The sequence below is a fragment of the Pectinophora gossypiella genome, chromosome 11 (assembly GCF_024362695.1).
Source record: "Pectinophora gossypiella chromosome 11, ilPecGoss1.1, whole genome shotgun sequence".
NCBI lineage: Eukaryota > Metazoa > Arthropoda > Insecta > Lepidoptera > Gelechiidae > Pectinophora > Pectinophora gossypiella.
This window is the reverse complement of record NC_065414.1, coordinates 12,046,831-12,071,663: the sequence shown is the minus strand read 5'-3', so window position 1 is coordinate 12,071,663 and position 24,833 is coordinate 12,046,831. Positions and strand designations below refer to the sequence as shown.

At 38.3% G+C, this 24,833-nt stretch overlaps 2 protein-coding genes across 2 annotated transcripts in view; one reads left to right on the top strand and one right to left on the bottom strand.

The window, feature by feature from the left end:
* The window catches only part of LOC126370608 (steroid receptor seven-up, isoforms B/C), a 92,002-nt gene extending 79,974 nt beyond the window's left edge, over nucleotides 1–12,028 (top strand). The window contains exon 4 of the mRNA XM_050015568.1: nucleotides 10,087–12,028. Coding sequence (XP_049871525.1) covers nucleotides 10,087–10,361 — 275 coding nt within the window. The 3' untranslated portion in view covers nucleotides 10,362–12,028. The remainder of the gene's footprint in view (nucleotides 1–10,086) is intronic.
* LOC126370560 (phosphatidylinositol 5-phosphate 4-kinase type-2 alpha) overlaps nucleotides 1–24,833 on the bottom strand; it is a 242,422-nt gene that overhangs the window by 97,613 nt on the left and 119,976 nt on the right. The window lies entirely within an intron of this gene.

Genomic DNA, 24,833 nt, shown 5'->3' with positions numbered 1-24,833 from the left:
CAAATGTTATCTCGCGTGAATTATTTAATTTTCAAATGCGGTCTGTTCTAAATGTTTTCCTAATTTGAATTTTACAGAGGTCAATTGCACAGCGTATGTAATGATTCATTTGTTTATAAATTAATGAGTTTTTTTTTCATATATAATAAAAAACTAAATTCTTTAAATCGAACACCACGTGTCAAGATTTGAAATTCAAAAAATCAGAAAGGCATTCTTTGTACGCGTCAGTTATAATAAGATTCGGTCGGTATAAAGGGCCATTATGTCCGTTCGTTCTTTGTCAGCGTAATGCGTTCATTCTTTTCCATTCACTCAGGGATCATCCCGTAAAGCAAACATCTGCCTACATGTACGGATTGCGACGGGAGACGCCTCCTCAGCTTTGTATAAGGAATTCGATTTGTGTGTCACGTCTTTTAGATGTTTGCGCTTTCGTTTTGAGTTTACTTTTCGTAGGACCGATTTTAAAATCAGTACGTACTTATCTGTTTTACGATATTTAAAATTTATTATATGTAATAATATGATAGGTTTAAATTTTACCTACTTATACACCTAAGTACTTTTTGGCTTGACTTATAACAAGAAAAGAACATTATGAAATAAATGGTATCCCACCCGATATGCTATTAATCAAATTAACGCTATTCACTCAATTTTTACTATTCCACAGTAAATTGTTACAAAAGAAGCACGTATCTAACCCCAAAACTCTTGATTTAAAAAACTCGGTCACACACCGCCCGCATACATCGTTTAATAAGCGACAATTATTTTATTTTCATAGAAGATAAATAGTAGAACGAGTGAATGACCGAATGCGGGCGATTCTATCGACACCCTTTACCGTAGATTAAATGTACCTAAGTATATACTTCTACTTGATGTTTAATGTAGTGTAATAGAATTCGACATGGCGATTTAAAAGGGGAACGCGATGATTTGGACAAATATTGTAACACATTAAAGTGATCAGTGTGTAATTTTATTGAGAAGTGAATGTTAATCCTTACGAGTCTAAATTCAAAGGTAACAAAGCTCTGGTTTCCTAGATCACTGAAGGGACATAAAGAACAAATCTAAAATATAGTCTATAGAGCATAATAAACATCATAATATGGCCGTGAATAGACAAAAATACTACACGAAATAAGATGTAAAGATGATCATTGCATTTGCAAAATGACAAATGGCAAACCAATGACAAAATAAAGAAAACCAATGACACATTAAAGGTGCCAGACAATGACAAAATAAAACACACAAAAAATCCGTACACTCGGAACAAGCACATTTAGGCGCCGAAGCTGATGAGCTCTCATGACGCCCAATGAGGCAGTCTGCCTTGATTCCCGGGTCAAACCAGTTGACTCCACCATCAATACTATTTGAACCAGTAACGATTCGCCCGATGCGTTTGCCATGCCTTAATATGTGTGATGACTCCGCATTCTGAGGGGCTTTGATTTAATTATCGACGTCTTGGAAGGACAAAGGAGGCTGATTGTAAAGTTGAATCAGTGTGACTTTGGTAAAAAAAGATCTCAAATATTCTTACATTTATACGTTAACGATTTCAATAATTGATACATACATACATACATAAACTCACGCCCGTAATCCCTAATGGGGTGGGCAGAGCCACAAGTAATCAAAGACAACTTGCAGCCACTGTTGATACGAAGTCCAAAGATGGATATGATGAACCTTATGGTGATAAGGGATCAGCCTATCGCCCATAACATTAGTCCATCATGTTAGAGGACACAATCCCTCTGTCGGTTTTTACGACATGCCCGGGAAGAGAAGCAGCTGAACGTGTTCGATAATTGATCATTTTCGAAAAAACTACAGCACGTATTTTATGCAAGATTTTAGTATCTTATCTAATACTAGTCTATTGAAATCAAAATTACCTTTAGCTAACTTTATCAGTTAATTCACTGAAATATGTACGTGTGTTATATTGTGGATATACGACCAATCTACACTAAACTTTTCTCACATCTTTACACTCTCACGCCTCTTCCTTTTTGAGGCGAACAGCAAAGGATTGGAACTGTCTGCCGTCGTCTGTTTTTCCAACTCGTTATAATCTGGAGTAAGACTAGAGTGAATAGGTACCAATTTGCTAGATTAGCGTGATCCACCCTAGACCACATTAATTAATTTTGTTTTCCAATTTACTTACACGATAAATAGAACAATTTTTCAGATAGGCGATTTGCAAACCTAATAAATGTCACAGTAAATGTCGCACCAATCAAAAATCAAATGAAATCACGAGCACGACATTTCAAAAATCGAAACGTCATGTCCACGCATATCATTCGTTCCATTCAGTCCTAGTCCAGTAATTTCCATTCATTCATTCAATTAGAGCGACATTCTTGTTTGCTCATCACGGTCGCACGGGGTCGTTTCAATTAAACTATATTACATTGCTACTGAGGTTAATTGCTATTGGGTTTCTGAGCTGATCTTTGGCTGCCGTGGCACCTTGTTCCAGCAATGTGGTACACCTTTCGATTTGATCAGGCCAGGGTTAGGGTCTTATACCTTTTAAGATTTGTTGGAGCAATTCTCGATGTTGATCTTGAAGTTTTTATTTACTTTTTACTTTTTAATAATAATATTTTTAGCTTTAAAAGCTTGTTGTCATCTAAGCTAAATGAGATCTTCTTTCAGTTTAGGAATTTGGTTTGTAGGGGTTAGTAAAGTGTAGATAATTAATCCGTGTCTGTTCATCGGTCTCGTATCTGTATTTCAATTTGTATCTTTAACTTGTGATACTTTCAAAGTTTCAAAATTGCAAAGACTTGTAGTATTATGAGACGAAAAAAGACATGTTAATTGTAACTAATTAAACTTCGAACTTTTCCAAGAATCGCTGCAAATTGTCTTCGTTTGATTTGTGGCTTTAGAAGATCACGGGGTTTACCATGCATGCTGTTACCTATAACACTAAAAGCTGAATTACAGTGAAACCCAGCTGCTACTTAATTTCAAGTCATTGTGGCAAAGACGCAAGTTAATATTTTGTTTCAACTGACAGGAAACTCGAATTAAACTCGTTATCAACCAGCTTACAAAACAAATGCACATCCTCTATCAAGACTCAAACGACTTCGCTATTCTGTCCTTTCAGTAAACTTGGCTTTATGTTTTTCTTGTGCAATATTTATTCGTAAGTAGAGCACGAATTTATGCAAATGTGTGTTGAATACATATCATTGAATCAAATTCATTTTAAAGTAGGTATGTTTCATAATATAATGTGTTGTTTAGAATGTAATGTTTCTTTTTAGCGTACGCTACGTGGCTAGAGTTACTTTTTTTTACTGATTCTTAAACGAATATTGTTCTAATCATCATAATTATTTCTTTATAATCTAAGGTTAGATGATTTCAGCTAGGTATAGCTATTGCTACTATTGGTTACGTACTATCTACTTTAATTTTTCAGTTTTACTGCAACATATTAAATAGAATGAAATAAAAATGTTTGTGTGTAGGTCGTATCCAAATCTTTATCACATCTTCTAATTTCCTTACCACACCAAAAGTCCAATTTAAAACTGCGTAATACGTATCAATTGTAGGTAGTTTGTAGTACAGCAGCTGTCACCAATCTTGGACAATTACAGGCTGGACAATTAGAGCAAGTGATTACAATTGTCCAGGGATTGCGTCACCCGAGAGAAGACAAGACAAGAATTAATAGGTGTAGTGAATGAAATGTAGGTTATATTCATTAGGAGTGCTGAGGAAGGAGCATCTGGGTGCTCGGATTTCGAGGACCAAAGACTTTGGGTTTTTGTTTCTTCATCTCATCTAGTGATGTGACATGCTTAGTGGAAGTACTACATCACTTTGGCATGCCATTCTGATTGATTCACCAATTCACATTGATTATTTAGCATTGTTCAGGGTGCGTTCGAGCTTTCTTCTACTTTCTAGCACCTTTGTATGTACTTTACGGATCATCCCAAACCAATTTTTAAGAACGTCTAGGTGTCTGTGCCGAGGTTTTTTATATATATTCTTTTTCTCGGCTATACTGGTTGTGAGAAGGCGGATGAGACGTTCCTTATGTAAAAAATACGATATAAAGCGTAACTGTGATGCTTACTGAATATATATACTTGAATTTGAAAGTATTAGGGAGATGAGGATGATAATATGGCGTTATCATAGGTATTTGTCATTAAAGGCTGAAAAATTTGGACAACTGGTTTAGCAAAAACTCCAAAAACTTTTATTTCCTGGTGCCATGTTTCAATGTAATTATTTATATATTATGATTAGTTCAATAAGAAGTTATATAGGAAGTTATTCTAGTTGAGTAGGGTTAAGAAGTTAAGAATAGTTCAAAGAGGCGAGACAAACATGCAAGTATCTTGACACTTGGCAAGCGCATCTTCGCATTCCACTTTGGGAACGCAAAGATCATGAATAGTATGTCCACGTTGGTTCTGAGGTTCATCACTGAGTAATAATAGTCTTCTATTAAACGCAACCATGTCTTTATTCGTTTCCACGTCCAGTCTTGGGTAGAAAGGTACCCAAAAAAATAGAAAGATTGAGTATTCTTCATACAAGATCTCCTCCTCGTATCCACTTATCCCATTTTTCATTTCGGTTTTCACCACTATAGGAAATCTAAGTAGTTTCACTTCTTCTTCTTCTTCTATCGTGTGGGGTGGATGACCAACTTCAGCAACACCAGGGTTATTATTGAGCCGCCAAAGGTCCCAGACTCTCATGTAACGACTACTTTCATCAATCAATAGTAACTGAGACCAACCGCTTAACGTGTCTTCTGAAGTACTAATCATCTTGCTTTCGGACAACCGGGTGATCAGCCTGTAATTTCCTCTAAGCCACTCAAAGACTGGATCGTACGCTATCGAAAATATTCTTCTTGCGATACACTACGATAACTTCCTTACAAATTTATAAGATGTACATAAGACCTGGGTGAAATGATATCTAGTCACTTTGCAATTATTGCTTTTAATGCAGTTAGTCATATTTACTACAATTCATGAGATCTAGGTGAAATTATATCTATTCGCTTAGCGGTATAAGTCTTTAATATAGTTATAGGTATTACTACCTAGACAAGTGTCTATCTAACCAAACCGTTGGGTATATTATGTGATCATTGTACTTCTCCTGTCACTTTTGTAATTGTTTTTAGTGTTGTGTTTGTATGTGCAATAAAGCGTTTTTGTATTGTATTGTTTTCATAGTTTTGGTATTGGTACTGGTATTCGCTGGCCGTTTTCCGCAACTAGAAGTCTTTTATAGTTTTAAAACGATTATTATTCCAATCTAGCTCTAATAAAATACCTTCAACTTTTATGGTTCTGCAGTGAATCATATTATAGCCGCTAAAACAACTTTAAATTCTTAATTAATATAAAGCATGACTTGCTAGCGTTAATTTTTTAATAGCCCTTGAACGACTGTCAGTCATAACTCACATAATGGTATATGTAATGGCCTTTTATACAATTTGTATAAGTCCATAGCGGAGGCCGTCATGCCATTTAAAAATTAAGTAACAAACTGTAAGGTGACTGCATGTTTTAAAAGCAATTGCTTTTCATTTAAAACGTAAAGAAGATCAGAGGATTTCCTCTGCTTTTAATACGGTTACTTTAGAGGAAAAGAAAACCTTGGAAATGTTATTCGATTGTGACGTTTGCCCAACAATGGGGAAATATAGGCGGAAGTAGAACCAGAAGTATGCAGTCGTTATATCAGCCATATCGAGGGGTAATAGTAACCCTTACATCAGGAGTGATAAGGTCGGTTGAACTCACAACCCCCACTAGAGAAGCAGACAATACCATTCATTCAATTAAGCCATAACGACACGAAGCCATCAAACATCGCAATGTCGGAAATTACCAAAATGCCAATAACGCAATACACGTCATTACCCGCTCATGATAGAGATGACCAACACCAGGGTAATGGCGTTTACTTAATTGGCAACACTCGTATCTGGCAGTAGTAATGACCCTTTTGTTTACCGCGTCATTTCTGGACGGGGAAATCATAAAAAATATTAATACCACTGTCTAGGGATGATGGTACAGTTAGAAACGAAAGTGGTGTAATGGTGGTGTTGCCAGCCATGAAAAAAATTTGTGAAAATAAATTAGTGAGAATCCGATCCGGAGGTTCCGGGTGCTAATCCCGGTGGGGACACATCACAAAGATCACTTTGTGATCCCTAGTTTGGTTATAGGACATTACAGGCTGATCACCTGATTATCCGAAAGAAAGATGATCCGTGCTTCGGAAGGCACGTTAACCCGTTGGTCCCGGTTACTATTTACTGATGTCAGTGAGTAATCGTTAAGTGAGCCAGGTCAGGGGCCTTTGGCGGCCCAATAGTAACCCTGACACCAGGGTTGATGGGGTTGGTAATCCACCTCACAACCCACACGATAGAAGAAGAAGTGAGAATTTGAGTCGATCAAATATTTCAAATATCGCCTGAAACACAGGGTCAGCCTAGTTCAGACACCAGGTTAAATTGTGTAGTTTTACACAATAAATAAATTGTATTATTCATTAAATGACTTAGTTCCAATATTTAATTTTTACTGAACCGAAAACTTGAGAATTTTTAGACTATTAGCTTCCAAAATATACACAGGAAACTTCGCCGCAGCGAGCATACTGGTTTGTGATTGGTAGAAACATGAGTGTATTCACAAACACTCTGCTGTTGGGTAAAATGCCAACAATAGGCCAGTGATTTAAATCGTTTAATAGCTGCGCATAGAAAACCTACTAGATGAAATAGCGGGGAAATTCTAAATTTGAATTTTAAAATTAAATAAGCAGCTTTTTACATTTGGGTCACATAGTGTGTGAAACTTCCTATTCAGGTTAGGTTATTGTAATTTTTTCTTTAACTGAAACTATCAAACAATCAATAATACTAACAACATATACAAAGGACATAAACATACGAATAAAAACATAAGCACAATAGGCGGCCTTATTGCTAAACAGCAATTTCTACCAGGCAACCTTAGGGTGAGAGTAGATTATACATTGGAGCACGGGCTGGTGCAATAAACATAATAAAATTATAATGATACCAACATAATTAAAAAAGAAATAATATATACTTATATAACGAAATAATATTATTAATAATATAAAAATATATATAATATATTCATTCATATGTATAAACATACATACAAATAGCCTATACAATATAATACATATAAGAAGAATAAGAAAAAACACTTCCAAGTTATGCCCGCAGGAAAAGCGCCTTCACTCACTTCATTCGAAACTATTATTTCGGTACCGTCCGCAACTCTTCCGGTATCGACTGTACCCGGACCAAATGTACCGGGACCATAATCGCATTACAGTGGCCTGGGATCGTTCACCGAGTATTATATTAATATACGTTTTTATATATCTATTATTGTATTATTGTGGTTTTATTCGCAAGCGGAAGGATTAGTCTTACCATTCTTTTTATTTTGGAATCGCAACTGGTTAAAACCGTAGTAGTTTGATAATTTTAAGAATGGAATGAGGAATTAATTGAATGTAGTTACTAGATACTTAGTATTATTATGATCTGTGCTAGGTACATAACTGAAGTTGTGGTTTAAATGTACAGTCATGAGCAATACAATGTACCCACTTTAGGACTCTGTCGCACTTACACATTTGACATTTAGTGAGACTTACAGTTCAATTTGTCAAAAAAAAGTTAATGTGACATGGTACCAAAGTTTATACATATTAATGCTCGTGACCGCACCTAAGGGATTTTAAATATTACTTCTTTATTATATTATCTTTATCCTTTTTAATAAAAAATGGTAAATAGGTTCTTAAAATAAGTAAATGCTGACCAATGAGAGCTTACTTACCAACTTAGTCTTTCAAAGAGAAAATGATCTAAGAAGTTAGACACAGGCGGAAATGTAACACCAAGGAAAAGGAATGAGACTTATTTAGCCAGAAGCTAATTAAAACTTAGTATCTGAGGAAAGGAGCTCGGTGGCGCAGCGGTAAACGCGCTCGGTCTGCGATTGTTGAAGTTAAGCAACTTTCGCAAAGGCCGGTCATAGGATGGGTGACCACGAAAAAAAAAGTTTCCAGCTCGAGCTCTTCCGTGCTTCGGAAGACACGTTAAGCCGTTGATCCCGACTGCATTAGCAGTCGTTAACCACCAATCCGCACTGGGCCCGCGTGATGGCTTTAAGGCCTGTACTCCCTACGCGTATCCATCCATAGGGAAGGCCCGTGATGACGATGATCTGAAAAAAGTAAATAAAAAAAAATATATTTTTCTTATTCTTTTTTTAAACAAAAGTCTTTCTGTAGTGATCAATCATACCAATATTATAAACGCGAACGTTTGTGAGGATGCATGTATGCTTGTTACTCTTTCACGCAAGATAAATCTTCACAGTAATACATATTTTAGTATGTACTTCAGCATAACACATAGGCTATTTTCTATCGTGTGGGTTATGAGGCGGATTACCAAGAATACATATTTTAGTATGTACTTCAGCATAACACATAGGCTATCTTCTATCGTGTGGGTTATGAGGCGGATTACCAACCTCATCAGTGAGTAATAACCAGGACCATGGCTTAACATGCCTTCCGAAGCACGGATCATCTTACTTACGGACATACGGGTGATCAACCTGCAATGTCCTAACCAAACCAGGGCCCATAAAGTAATTTTTGTGATATATCCCCACCGGGATTCGAACCCGGCACTTCCGGATCGTGATACGCAGACGAAGTAGCGTGCTATTTACCTTCCAACATAAAGCATGTCGCTAGGTCAGCTGTTTAACACTTCTAGTGCTAATTAGCACGAAATAAACATTTAATTTTAAACCAGTTTTGCTACAAAACCTCCCTTTTAGTACTTAACACGCTTTATTATCGTCTTAATTAGTTATTTAATGTTACTTTACTTTGTACGCAACTATAAATCAATTTAAACTCAGAAATTGCTAGAAGTCGATTTCATTGTGGGGTTTCGTTAGGCCAAAGTATACCCTAAATACTTGTCGGTTATAGTTATACGATGCTCGTGTGTACAGTCATGAGCAATATAATGTACCCACTTTAGGACTCTGTCGCACTAACATATGTGCACCCTCAGGCCTGTTGTCTTAAACGTTGTACCGGGTGAGAGCCTTCAGCGCTCCCCATTTGTACGGCCAAGTAGTTAATGCCATCTGCGGCAAATCTACAATAAGTCACGTCAAGTGTGTGTATGTGTGTATAATGTGTGTCGTAGATTTTACCTTAACTTTTTTTTTCAAGTCATGTCAAAAAAAAATTGTGCTCGTGATATAGCCCTCCAAGACTCACTTTATAGGTAAACATAGCAAAAAGTAAGGTTTAATGTAGCATACACATTTTTCTATAACATTAAACTTGGTTAACGTTCTTACTTTAACGGCAGGTGCCATTAACGTTTGAGCTGGAATAAAATTGATTTACATTGCTTTTAAACACACATAAACGGAAATTACAATTATTTGCTGAAACATAAAAAAATAATGGAGTTTTAGAACGTTCGCGTAATATTGTTTTCAATGTTTAATGGGAAAGTTTAAAAATACTACTAACAGATTGAGATATCGATTTTAAGACATTTCTATCACCAATAACGGAATTCAACTTATTACGATCCTGGCACACCACTTTCGGTCCTAGCACACTTATTAACCTCTCATCTGCCGGAACGCGGATCTCGACCAGACACAATGTAAAATCTATTGTGTCTGGTATCTCGGCAGATGAGAGGTTAAAATCTTCAAACAACAAAGATAGTAATAAACAGTGTCTACTTATTACCACAAATTGACCAACGAGCTAAACACTTTCAGGAACACAGACCACAGATCATTGACCTTTCATACATAAATGTAGCACTCTTGGCAGCAAGACATCGCCTGATGGGTCTCTGAAAGTGTTCAGAAGGCTCAGACAAACTCTTTTTTTAACCTTTTAGTTTAACCCATAATTCTAACTCTGCTTTCTCCATCTTTACAGACGCGTGCGGGCTATCAGACGTGCCGCACATAGAAGGTCTGCAGGAGAAGTCCCAGTGCGCCCTCGAGGAGTACTGCCGGAGTCAGTACCCCAACCAGCCCACGAGGTTCGGCAAACTACTGCTACGACTCCCCTCACTGCGCACGGTCAGCTCGCAAGTCATAGAGCAGCTGTTCTTCGTGCGGCTAGTCGGCAAGACGCCCATCGAGACCCTGATCAGAGACATGTTGCTGTCAGGGAGCTCGTTCTCGTGGCCCTACATGGCGACCATGTGACATACGATGTGGCGACAGCTGGCGGCGGCCTGATCCTCGCCCTACGGCTTCCCGCCGTACCTGCCGAGCCAGCGCTTCGACTTCCAGCGGTACCGTGACGCGCCCGAGGACGCTGTGACGTCATCCAGCGAGTTCCACGAGGACACCGCAGAGGAGTACTTGCGCAGGGACAGCGAGCGAGCCGACCCGTGCCCGACCTTCGACCCTATCTCCGCGTTCTACCCGCCAAAAGCAACCGAGCATCAGGAGTTGGAGGTGGCAACTACAACCAGCAGCGAGACCCACAAGAGTTCCAGCTCCAGCAAGTCCATGATGATAGACAACCTCCTCAACATCCGCAGCCAGGACTCGTCATGTCTACCGGACATCAAGTGAGGGACTTAAGGTTTGTTAGGGGTCAGTAGTGTCTATTAGTTCAAGTTTTTTGTTCCTCTGTAAAAATATTTAGGCTAGATTTAATATTTAATATTGTACATAAAATGTTTTTATTATTGTAAATGTATAGTTAGTGTAAGTGAGATACAAAGTTTTCTATGCGATGGATAATTTTTATTTATATGAAACTGCATAACTGTTTCTGGTGAGATGAAGTTTACTTTATATCTTTTCTTATGTATGTAATGTGAATTCAAAGTTTCTTCGTACCCAATGTATTTAAAACTATGAATTTTATGGGACAATCAAGGATTGTAAAAATGCAATAATGTGTACATTCGGTCGTGCAATGTCGATGTGTAGTTATATGTATAGAGGTAATCTAAACAAATATTTGGGGGATATATTTTCCGACTTCTCTTTTTATTAAAGTGTAAAACAGCCTTAAATTCAAAGAAAAAAAACTAAGGTAATCAAAAATGTTTTTTTCTTATTTCTAAACTTTTCAGCTGCTAGTTTATAAACAGAACATAAATCTATTGTTGAAAATTCCCACCTTTTCCCGTTTTCCAATTTTATACCGCTTTTATGGCACTAGTAGCACATAAATAAGTTTTATTTTTAAAAGAGCTCAACTCCTTTCATTTTTAAGGGTACTGAAATACTAAGTACAGTCACAGTATTTAAGGCTATTTTGCACTAAGTATCTTTTTAGTCACAAAATCTTTTAGTATTAAATATAAAGTTAGTGTCTTCATTTCAAACTGGTGCTCTTTCTACAAATTTATTTCTATAAATTCATGATAATTTTCTACAAGTTGTATAATTCCGTAAAAGCATTTATACTTAAGTAATGTTCCTTGGGTTTTTATGGATTTTTAAATAGATCTTTTCAACAAGTTAAAAGAATTTTTAGTTGAATTGTTTTTCTATATTTTTATTGTTTTAACGTGTGACTTTTGTGTATACCTAATATAAATAAATCAGTGAGAAATAATTCTTAATATAATATTAAATCTAAACTATGTATTCAAATATATTTTAAAATATTTTTCTTTTATGAAACACCAAAAACTGTACTTACGAAACTTTTGATAAATTTTCTTGATTTGTTTGTTTTTCGCATGGTATAATGTGACAAAATGTGAAAACCTCCTGCCAAATCTGTTGTAAATGAGAAGCAATGTATTTATTCGCAATAATTGTACAGTGGCTGTATGGGTGTGTGTATGAGACGAGATATGTATGAGATATTCATAATGAGGAATAAAAAATGTCTCTCTGGATTTTCATTCGTTTGTTTTATTGTCCTGTCTGAATAATATAATACTTCAATATAAACACTAACATATGTTTTTAATAATAAATAAAAAACTTCAATAAAAAAAAAATACATAACTTACAATTATAAATTAAAAACGTGTGCTAATGTATGTGTCATCAAAAACAAAACACAATCAAATGACGCTCATTAGTCGAGAAAGTCTCAAAGAAAAACACACAATCCTAGATATATCTAATCTAGGTTATGATGTGTATATATAGATATATACATTCACATACATACATACGATCACGTCTATTTCCCGTTGGGGTAGGCAGAGGTCACGGAAATCCACTTACTACGATCCCGATATTTCACCTTTGCCTCCTCCACTCTCATCAAAGACATGCATGCAGATGATTCATATAGATAGATAGATAAAATACTAAAAAAAAAAAAAAATATAAATTACTATCGCATATTATATAGTTGTTTTATTCTATACACAGCCTCCGTAGGTCTAGTGGTTAGAGCGTTAGGCTCACGATCTGGAGGTCCGGGTTCGATTCCCGATGGGGACATTGTTGAAATCACTTTGTGAGACTGTCCTTTGTTTGGTAAGGACTTTTCAGGCTTGAATCACCTGATTGTCCGAAAAAGTAAGATGATTCCGTGCTTCGGAGGGCACGTTAAGCCGTTGGTCCCGGCTATTAGCCGTAAAACCACCTCCACCAACCAGCATTGGAGCAGCGTGGTGGAGTATGCTCCATACCCTCTCCGGTTGATTGAGGGGAGGCCTGTGCCCAGTAGTGGGACATATATAGGCTGTTTATGTTATGTATGTATTCTATAGAATAAAACGTGGCAGACCACATTCGTGTTATATTGACTTGTGGCTCTGATACTGGCGATGGGCACTAGGCGGCATTAATAGCCCTATTAAGTAATGATTGAGTACCATTTCGACTTAAAATACGCGGACAGAATACGAGTGATTGGCCATTTTGACGGTCACTGTATCTCGAAAGAAAAACTTAATGATACGCTATCGATATTGAAGAAAAAATTAAAAGTACTTAGTAGTACATCGGGCTTAGCACCGTAAGCGTGCGACTCTTTCTCGCCTCGACATATGTCACCCGTCACTCTATCACAGTACTGCACAGAAAGAGACAGATGATATCTGTCTGTTGAAAGCATGACTTAAATCGTAGTGTCACGTGATCGAACTCCGGTTCGGGTTCTAAATTCGACTTTATGAGTTTGAATTCATGTTTGGGTCGATAGAGGAGAGTTGTGGGTATATGATAAACCTCTGTCTACACCTTTGGGGATACAGGCGCGGTATAACGATATGTTAACAAACTGGGAGTGGAATTCTTTGCCGTCTTCTGTATTTCCGAATGCATATAACCAAGGCCAGAGTGAATAGGCATCTTCTGGGCGAGCTCGCTCCATCTTAGGCCTCGTCAATGCCTTCGGGCAAGTCTGGGGCCAAGAGCAAACCCATCAAAGGTAAAAAAGTAAGTATACCTGCCACCATTGATATATAATTATGTTTTACACACATTCCACCCCGGAAGACTCAAAGCTTGAAGATACGAAATACGATTACAGCATAGTTTCACAAACAATGTACTAACACCAATTAAATATATATAAAACTACGTGTGAATATCCGTCTGTTTGTGAGAACGACTCCCGCGCAGGTGCGCACGCGATCGTGATTCAGTCGCGTCGCCCACACGTGGGAACCCACCGCTGGGGTAATTGCCCACTTTGTAGCCGGCTAATTAATTGGACAAGTGTTGCGTCGGGTTTGTTTCACTGTTTAATGTAAAGCAAATTGGGTTAAATAGGTGATTTTTTTTTAACACATACATTAACTCACGCCTATTTCCCACCGGGGTAAGCAGAGACTATAGAATTCCATTTGCTTCAATCCTGACACACTTCTCTTGCTTCCTCCACATTCATCAATTGCTTGATACACGCACGCTGGTTCAAAGTAGATCGTACTTAAACCTTTTCTAAGGACATCTCCAATTTGGTCAATGTAAGTCCTTCTAGGTCTTAGTAGGGCTGGCAGAGGCCCTACCATCGCTTTATATACCGCTTTCGCAATTCTATTATCCTTCATCCGCTTTACGTGTCCAAACCAACCTAACATTCCCTTCTCAATTTTAGTCACTACATCGTCTTTTACACCACATCTCATCACATTTTTTTTAATCTGTTGATTAAAGCGTGACCGTCTTGTGGCCTAAGCCATAAGGGCCATATCTCACTATGACACCATGTGGATATACAGTTGAGCTGTTGATTTTTTTTTTAACGTGACTTATTGTAGATTTGCCGCAGATGGCATTAACTAGCTAAAGCAGAAGGCTCTCACCCGGTACAACGTTTTTAAGACAACAGGCCTGAGGGTGCCCAGTTGGGCGCGAACCTCGGCTCAAGGCGTCGTCTAAGAGGAAAATTATTTAAAAGAATTAATCGACTCTAGTGGGTCGATAGCGATAAGCGCTAAATGAGGGAAATCATCGACCACGCCGGCGGGGTCGGTATCGCTGTTGTTGATGAGATGGCATTTATAAAGCTGCATACATTTTGTTGGTGGCGCGACCGTTGTGTCTTAGTCAGACCTATCTCACTAAGACACCCTAGTCTAATACTTGTGGTAACTATGCAACCCTATAGGGGCCAAAGTACGCACAGGAATGTCCCATGATAGCCACCCTACACTACAATCACATCCGTGGGAGTCCACGTGTCATTGCGGTTTGAAGACAGGTGTAACGGAAACTTTGATTTTTGATTTAGTACTTCCGTTTAATGTGACTGTAATTAACTTACCTTCTATATTATTTGAAAAGAGAATTAGAACTAGTGTATCCAATAAGTACGTATGTTAAAAAGATAAAAAAGCGCTGAAAATGCAAATTTAAAGAGTTTAAAACTCGCTTAATCGCTTTAAGAGCACAAAACCAGAAACCACCAGAAAACAATAAACATATTGTGATTAGCGAGAAAAAAAATTGAAGTATTTTTTTTTGACGTGACTTATTGTAGATTTGCCGCAGATGGCATTAACTACTTGGCCGGACAAATGGGGAGCGCTGAAGGCTCTGACCCGGTACAACGTTTAAGATAACAGGCCTGAGGGTGCCCAGTTGGGCGCGAACCTCGGCTCAGAGCGTCGTCTGAGAGGAAAAATATTTGAAAGAATTAATCGACCCTAGTCGATAGCGATAAGCGCTGAATGAGGGAAATCGTCGACCACGCCGGCGGGGTCGGTATCGGGGTCCTAAAGTGTTTGGTGTTGCGAGCTGATTGGCTGCCTCTATGGCTAGAGTAATCGGGTCGTCGGGATCGTATATTACGTCCTTCGGACGCCGATACTTTTCAGTACCGTCCCTAAGCGCAAGTCTCTATCACAAACAGAGCAAGAAACAAAATGGCGCGTAATGGCAAGCGTATTTTTGTTTTCTACTCCATTCTTTTTCAATCATATAACCGTTTATTGTTAATCTCTTTATAAATTTAAATTGACAGTGTAACACTAGTGTCACTGGCAGGTGTTCCACGTTTAAATCACGGGTCAGAAGTCACCAACCGTTGGTCACGGCGCGCGCGTCTTTTGTCAACTCACAACCACTGTCGACAATTACGCTGATTGGCCGCCAGTGGCGGTTTAACGGACACTGATTTCTTTTTAAATTTGAACTTCGTTCGAATCTGATTGTTTACGAATTATGAACTTTTATGAAGAATTAGTTTCAGGACTTTTAGATTAAACTGATATTCGCATTTACAGATTGGAAATATTATAGGTTCTTTGATGACGTGTGTAGTTTATAACCGACCGGTATGTAAATAAATAACCTATGTATCCAACTCACACCTTCACAAACCGAAGGGATATACTTATATCTAAAGTTATGAAGGTAGTACCTACCTATTACTACGTCTATTACCATTAGTAAGTTATTTCTTTATATCCTACACAAAATCCAACAACTTTACAAAAAATGCTGGTGCCATTCAGTTATACTACTGCATACTACATTTAGTTACATACTGTCAGTGTTTGGGCAAAACTTGTAAAATTCTTTTTATGAATTATACAGAACACAGCATATGCAAGCTACGCAATACAACATAGGCACTTATGCTTATCAACTCTCAACATAGAGTAATAGGTAAACAGAACCACCTTATCACTGGTACCTAGCTCCCTGCGTAGTACATACTGGTATCAGCCATATCCTCATTGTATCCTTCACGTGAACGTTTCAGGCTGGGCGGTGGGCGTGGCGGGGTCAACCAATAAGGGCGGAGGTCACAACCCATGACCTCTTCAGCGCATACTCGCAGATTGATCCAGTGTCGCCCGCCCTCTGTGAGGTAGGTACAGGTATGGGTGTCTGTTACAGGAAAAACTACAGCGCAAGATTCTGTATGTTGCAAAATATTTACAAATCAACAGCAGTAAGGAAACTCACTGGATCCAAGGAAAAACGAATTTATTCTCTACATGCGCAGTTTAGCACTTGACTTTAGCACTTGAGCCATGATAGCCCAGTTGGTAGAACGCTTGCCTCTCACTTTGAGGTAGCAGGTTGGAATCCAGCACAGGCCTAAACGAATGATTGTCGAATTGGTTTTCGAATTCATGTTTGGATCATAAATGATTATCACGTGCTCAGCGGTGAAAGAAAACATTGTGAGGAAACCCACATTCCCGAGAGATGTGTTTCGTAGTTATGTGACCTAACCTGTATGGGGCTGGTTTTTCCTTCGCAGGTTGGAAGGTCAGACAGGCAGTCGCTTCTGTAAAAAACCAGACCTGTCAAATCTTCAGGTTAGGTTAGGGATAACGCTAGGGAGATGGTGACACGTGGTTTAGCACTTGCACAGAGCTACGCGGTTCAACTCAGTCACCGTCACTTCACTCTGTTTCGCACTTAACGTGACACTTGAACATTATACGAAACACGGCACTGATCATCGATAACAAACCACAATAAAAGATGATATTATGAGCACCGGAGGAGGGGTGGGCGAGGGTGGGGGAGGGGGGGGTAAAAATACCACATTGAAACAATTTATTCACCTAAAAAGCAATATTGCTATTTGATATCTGTTGACATTGCGTACTTACTTTTACATGCGCGAATTATTTTATTATTAGATGTCTTGCTCCAATGTAGCCTTTTAGGCACCCTGATCTTTGTAGGTACTGTGACAGTGCTTATACTTCATTCCATATAGAACTGAAAATTCTGATAGGACGTACTTGTAATGAATTTTAATTTTCTGGCACCTTTATTACGATTGAAGTTAGGAAAAATGCTTTTTTCGTACCCATTTCATTTAGAGGATTTAATAAATTGATAGGTCTATTTTTACAGTTCGGTTAGGAAATCCATTTATGTATGGTGAAATCCTACAATTTGCTTATACTAAACAGATTTTCAAAACCAAAAAGTATACCTACACCTTAATGATACGGCAACTATTAATTTCAACACTCTCGCCTCAATACTTATACGAGGGGAGGTCAAAAAGTTCGCGGAATGAGGGGGAAGGGGGTCGAAATTAAACACGAAACTATTTTTCCTTTTCAATATATTCTCCCTTAACCTTAACACATTTTCCGGATCTATCAAATAATTTGTTTATTCCATCATAAAAAAAAGATTTCTCTTTGCTGTCAAAATAGGCCGAAATTGCAGACTTGACTTCTTCATCATCGCCAAATTTTCGTCCACGCAGTTCCTTTTTCATTTTTGGGAACAAATAATAATCGCTGGGGGCCAAGTCTGGACTGTAAGGCGGGTGGTTTAATTTTTCGAACCCGCATCGGTGAATGGCAGCCGTCGCAACATGGCACGTGTGGACGGGTGCGTTGTCGTGCAAAAGGAGCACACCTCTTGACAGCTTTCCTCTTCTTTTTTCCTTGATAGCCTCTTTCAATCTATCCAGTAAAGAAGCGTAGTAATGTCCCGTTATAGTCACACCACGATCTTTATAATCAATCAGCAAAATACCTTCTGTATCCCAAAAAATAGTGGCCATGATCTTTCCGGCCGATTGTGACACCTTAAACTTCTTTGGAGGAGGTGTGCCTTTTTTATGCCACTGCATCGACTCTTGCTTCGACTCAGGTTCATAGTGGTGAACCCAGGTTTCATCTCCAGTAACAATCCGGGCCATAACTTCTTCCTTATTCTCTCCACAGAGCTCTAAAAACTGGCGAGAACACTCGACACGCTCGCTTTTTTGAAGTGGCGTGAGCATTCTTGGAACCCATCTTGCGCTGACCTTAGTCATCCCAAGATGTTAATGTAGGATATTTAAAATACTTGTTTCGGATACACCGACCATTGCTGCAAGCTGCTTCTTCTTCAAGCGGGTATCTTCTAATACAAGTTTCTCTACTTTTTCGATGATTTCCGGTGTGGTGGCCTCAATGGGCCGTCCGGAGCGGGGGTCATCTTCAATCGACTCTCTTCCTTGCTTGAAAAGACTATGCCACTTGTAAACCATGGTTTTACCAGGGGCAGAGTCCGCGTAAACTGCTAACAGCTCTTGAAAAATCGTCTGAGCGGATTTTCCTTGCTTGGTGAGGAACTTAATGACGGCGCGGTGTTCAATTTTCTCCATATTCGCTGAGTTCTTCCCGATTCACTTGTTTGCTGGTCGATAGTTCAAACGTTAATGACCCGATTTGCTTCAAACTTGGTACATATACTGTTAATGAGGTGTGCAACTAGCGGCTACCTGTACGAGCAAACCAACCCCCTCCAACCCCTCCATTCCGCGAACTTTTTGACCTCCCCTCGTAAGTACCCAACAAAACTCGAACCCGGATCTCGCTATCCCGCTATCCCACTAGCTGTCAGAGCCATACATTACTCCGACACATTTACAATACGTCTTACGTCCAGAAACCTTCGAAGCCTTCCTAGTTAACCCGCTTATTCCAACAATTGTTCCCATATGAGAACTCCGCTAGATACCCTTTCCATTGCAGGTTTTATATGAAGGTAATGTTATACTAGTCGGTATAAGTTGGCAATGGATGATGTGTGTCTGGTAGGTGTGGTGGGTAAGGAGTTGTATGATGTGACGTAAGCTGTCAATCACAATCAGGGGCGACCACCCGCGCGATTAGGCAGGTAGTAGAGACGGAAATCTGTAGAGAAGATTTAGGTTTCATATTTATTTATTTATTTGTTCATATATTGTGTGTTACATGTCAAATAATTAATCAAAGTCAAGTTTACACAACAACTTATGATAATTACATTTATTTTTCATGGATTTAGCCATAATCCAATTTGTATTAAAAATCTGAAAGCTAATAAACAAATTACCTATTAGATAAGCCGATACCAGCTTAAACCACATCTTCATTTAAATAAGAAATTAGATTGTGGTCAAACGCAAACTTTGTAAAAAAAAGGATAACTTCAATCATGTTAAGTTTTTGATTTTACTCTAATTCTCGCATCATTTACATTTGAGTAAATATTTAGTTATAATTTGTATACTGTCATAAATATTAAGATTTTTTCAAGCAATTTTTTGGCTCTGCCGAGACCGATAGGGATTGCAAGCGTGATTTATGTATAAGTAGTTTTTATTAATACTTGTCTGATAATATGTTAAGCTATTTAGTTATCTTAATACGCTTAAAATAGTTTTGATAGGAGTAGGAGAAACGCTAACTTCTGTTTATGAATATTTTAACAACCTACCTCTCCACGGCTTTCCCTGTGCGACCAACAATCGCCTAGGTGTACGCACCACGTTTGCCAGATATCTGTCCGTCTGTCCGTCCGTCCAACTTATCTTGCATCTCGTACATAACTCACTGTGTCCAGACAAAATCACTCCTTAAACTTTCCTATTCATATTATCCTTTTATTTGATCGGCGATGTCGTTTTGATGGTTGACGCGTTTGGTTGGTGTAAGTTTGATAACTGCTTTTTTATACTTATAAAAAAACAATACTTGTTTATAAAGTAACATAATTAAACCAGAGTCAGTCTGTTTCCGTTCATTCGCGTCATTCGCAACATAGATACAGGTAATATACATATAGGTATGAGAAATAGACTAATGTTTATCTTAACCACCTTTTATTCCAAGTATGGTTGCAACTAAGGCTGTTTTTCTAATTCCAACCTTTCAACCTTAATCTACCAATATAATACGACCTATAAAATCCAAATCACAACTAGTAAAGAAAAAAATAGTAAAATAGAAAAGAAAAAAGAAAATAAGGCAATTTCCCCTAGGGTACCACCACAAGTGTCAATTTATGTGAATGTGTCGTGCAGCGTACCGATGTACATTGTTTTAGCTAAGTGTCCGCCGACCCTAATGAAATTGACGACGTTGGTACTAGAGATAAGTGCTGATCTTTCACGAGATATGTCTACGGATGCATCTTAAGATTTATATAGACATCCAAACGACATTGTTTAAATTGTATCTGAAAAACTCGACTATACGAAGTAAAATTCGTTTTTAGATCTTTAAAACTTAATTTGATATACACATAAACTCACACACATATCGCCAATGGCGTAGATGGAGCCAAAGGTAATCAGAAGAGAACTTGCGGTCTCTTTCGATACGAGGACTTAAAATGTATATGGGTGACCGTAGTCAGAAGCCTAATCTCTTGACAGATAGAAATTCTGACCTCTGATTGGTTGAAATTGACAACTATTGTAAACTCATTGAAATTTTAGCCAATCACAAGACAGGATCTGTGAATTACAAGAACCTTTATAATCGTCCATCATGTTAGAAAGGACATTAAAAGATTAAGGCATTATGGCGAGTAAAATAAGCACGCCATCTACACGTACTAATCGTGCGCTAAATAAGCGCACTGTCCGCCCGCCCGCTCTAGTTTGGTGTTTAATCTTAATAATTTTACAATATTCTTTATTTCAACAGCCAGGTGGTCTAGGGGTTAGAGCGTCAGGCTCGCGATCTGGAGGTCCGGGTTCGATTCCCGATGGGGAAATTGTCGAAATCACTTTGTGAGACTGCCCTTTGTTTGGTAAGGACTTTTCAGGCTTGAATCACCTGATTGTCCGAAAAAGTAAAATGATTCCGTGCTTCGGAGGGCACGTTAAGCCGTTGGTCCCGGCCATTAGCCGTAAAAACACCTCCACCAACCCGCATTGGAGCAGCGTGGTGGAGTATGCCCTCCGGTTGATTGAGGGGAGGCCTGTGCCCAGCAGTGGGACGAATATAGGCTGTTTATGTTGTATGTTGTATTCTTTATTTCAGGGTTGTTAACCCTTCTAGAGTGAATAAATAAACAACTAACCAGTGCAAAAGTGTTTTTATTCGAGAGACGGCTATAGCATTCTGTTTAATATGATGGATACTTTAAAAGCTGCAAAGAGCATGCTAAAGTTCATACGGTCTAAGTATCATTTTAGGTTTACGAACATAAGAATTGTGTGTTATGAAATACAACATTTATCGTCAGATCATATCACTTGTATACCAAAAGGTCTTTTGTATAAATTGGCGCGGACGTGAAAAAACAAACGCCTCGCCCTACCCGCATTTATCCGGTTTTTGCGGGGACACTGACGTCAAACGTCATGACGTCATGGCGTACTTATCCCCACACATTCGTGTGGACGTCGCACCTTGGGGAACTTGCACTCTTCTTAATGATGTAAACACTTTGGAGAATAGCTTTTTGTCTTTAAAAGAACTGTGAAATAAAATGAACGTAAGTTTTGACTTCTTTGAATTACTTTTGTTCATATTTTAAAAGTGAAACGTTGACGTAATGTCAAAGTTATTAATTACCTCCTGGTTTATTAGCATACCACAAAGATTTAGAGACAAAAATAGCGAACCTCGATGAAAGACCTTTCAAATACTTAAATAATAAAAAGATAAACGTAAATTCAAGTTACATATACTTTTAACTTTTTTGGATATTTCCTAAAGTAACCTACTCGTCTTTTACGAAAAAAAAACGTAATGGGTTGAGGTTGTATACGTAAAATATAAAATAATAACTCATTTCTTATTATAGAGATAAGTAGGTAAGTACAGTCATGAGCAATATAATGTACCCACTTTAGGACTCTGTCGCACTAACATATTTGACATTTATTGCGACTAGTTACAGTTCAATTTGTCAAAAAAGTTAATGTGACATGGTACCAAAGTGTATACATGTTAATGCTCGTGACCGTACAGAAGGTTTCTACTAAATATAAGGCGAGCTCGCTGAAAGGACACTGCCGATTCATCATCTCCTTAGCATTATCCCGTTTTCCACAGGGTCCGCTTACCTAACTTGAAGATTTGACAGGTCAGGTTTTTTACAGAAGCGACTGCCTGTCTGACCTTCCAACCCGCGAAGGAAAAACCAGCCCAATAGAGGTTAGGTCATATACCTCCGAAAATATACTTTCTCGGGAATGTGGGTTTCTTCATGAAGTTTTCATTCACCGCTGAGCACGTGATAATCATTTATGATTCAAACATGAATTCGAAAACAAATTCGACAATCATTGGTTTAGGCCTGTGCCGGATTTCGAACCCGCGACCTCAAAGTGAGAGGCACGCGTTCTATCAACTGGGCTACCACCTCTTGGCTGAAAGGACACTTCCGATTCAAACCATGCAATTTGTAGATATCTTCACATCTCCAATCGTCCCTACTTAGGTGGAGACACACCGTAATAACCATAACTTTCTTATTAACCCATCTACCGCCGCGATCTCCCAAAGTATCCCGTAAATTTGAAAGCATCGTAAAGTGAAAGCGTAAAGTAAACAATCAAAGCGAACACTCAAAAACATCTGTGGTATAAATTCCGGAGTACCCACCTTTTAGCCGAATTCGGAATTCTGTGCGGAATTGGACCAATTTACATAGTCATAAATACATTTGATTCCCGGACATTGTCTTGGGTTTCGTGGCAGGGTTGGATTTGGAAAGGAATTTACATTATTTAACTCTGCTGGACTGAAGAAAAAACATCGAACGCCAACTTATGTCTATTTTGCAACTAATTATGAAAAACAATTTTGAAACTTGTCAACTATCTTTTGTGGGAGTTTTGTGCTGTCTAACACGACATGATAGATCATTAAAGGGTGACCGATTGATCAACTTTCTATGCAGATAATCTAAGCTTTAGATTTCATGTATAAACTGGTTGCCAATTGTCTTCCTAAAACCGCTCACTAAAAATACAAGCGTAAGTTCATATAAAACAAATTTCAACAACAAAATCGATTCTATTTTATGGTTTTATGGCAACCGGTTATCATAGATAATGCTGACTAACCTTTACGGCAACTTCAAAGCAAGACGAGAGACCAAAGAGACAATCATGATAATTAGTGATGTGACATAATCTGGGTTAGATTAGTGACGGTCCTAGTCGATTGATATTTCTCCGTCTAACATTAGGTACTTAAACTAGCGGCACTCTATGATGGCTGTTTTGACGTTTGCCCAAATCAGCAAGTTTCGTATTAATTTATAACCACGTTAAAGTAGCAAATAGCCCAGTTGCCGACCCGTAGTAGCCCAGTTGGTAGAACGCTAGCCTCTCACTTTGAGGTCGCAGGTTCGAATCCAGCACAGCCCTAAACCAATGATTCTTATCTTCTATCGTGTGGGTTGTGAGGTGTTGGTGGAGGTATCAATGATTGTCGAATTTGTTTTGGAATTCATGTTTGGATCTTAAAAAAGATTATCACGTACTCAGCTGTGAACGAAAACATCGTGAAGCAACCGATATTCCCGGAAATGCAGTTTCAGAGGTAAGGTAAGTATTATTTTCCCTTCGCGGCTTGGAAGGTCCGACAGGCAGTCGCTTTTATATCTTCACGTTAGGTAAGCGGTCCCTGTGAAAAATGGGATAATGCCAGGGAGATAGAAGTAGTAAAATCTGTACTTTATTGTGCTCATCAAGTTTCTTATTAATCCCTAAACTATATTGAAAGAACCATAATAATGCCCAAACGGCCATCATACCGTGCGCAGTTTAGTACAATTTTGTTTTTTTAACAATTTTGTTTTTTTGCAGATAAACTAAATACTTAAATGCTTCGATGTCTCTTTTTTCTTAAGTTGTTTTTTTTTTTTTTTTTTTTTTTTTTTTTTTTTTTTTTTTTTTTTTTCTAATCTTGTTATTAAGTTTTACACGTGTGGTGCGGTACACACACTAAACAACTGTATGATATAATTTTGTACCTACCTAATTACTTAATAATAATATTTAGTTAGTTGTTATAATATTATTATAATAAGGCACCTAGTGTCGCCTCTTTTATATTGCCGTGCCCTTGCAGGGCGTCACATGTACCTTTTTACTATGTTCCACCTTAATTTATGTTTGTGACATGCAATAAATGAATATGAATATGAATATGAAAAGACCTTGGTCCATCCCCGTGCCGTGGGGTGGAAGTCACCCCCGAGGATTTTTTACCGCCCCCAGATAAGACGCGACATCCCGTGACAGATGTCACGACATTTGCGACTCGCGCAGACAAGCGACAAGTGAATGCAGAGCACATTTTTGTTTTTTTATCTGTACTTGTTATAGGTACTTGTTGTAGTAGAATGTTACATTGTGTTCAATTTTGAATTATATAGGAAGGCAGGAAAGTTGTTCATACCTAACCCTTATGACTGCACCAGGGTGCAGTCTCAAAAGTGTTGTCACACAAAATTAAACGCTCAGTCCTGTAATTTCTGCACGGGTAAGTAGTCACTTTACATCTGGAAACAAAACACAGCCTCTGTGGTCCAATG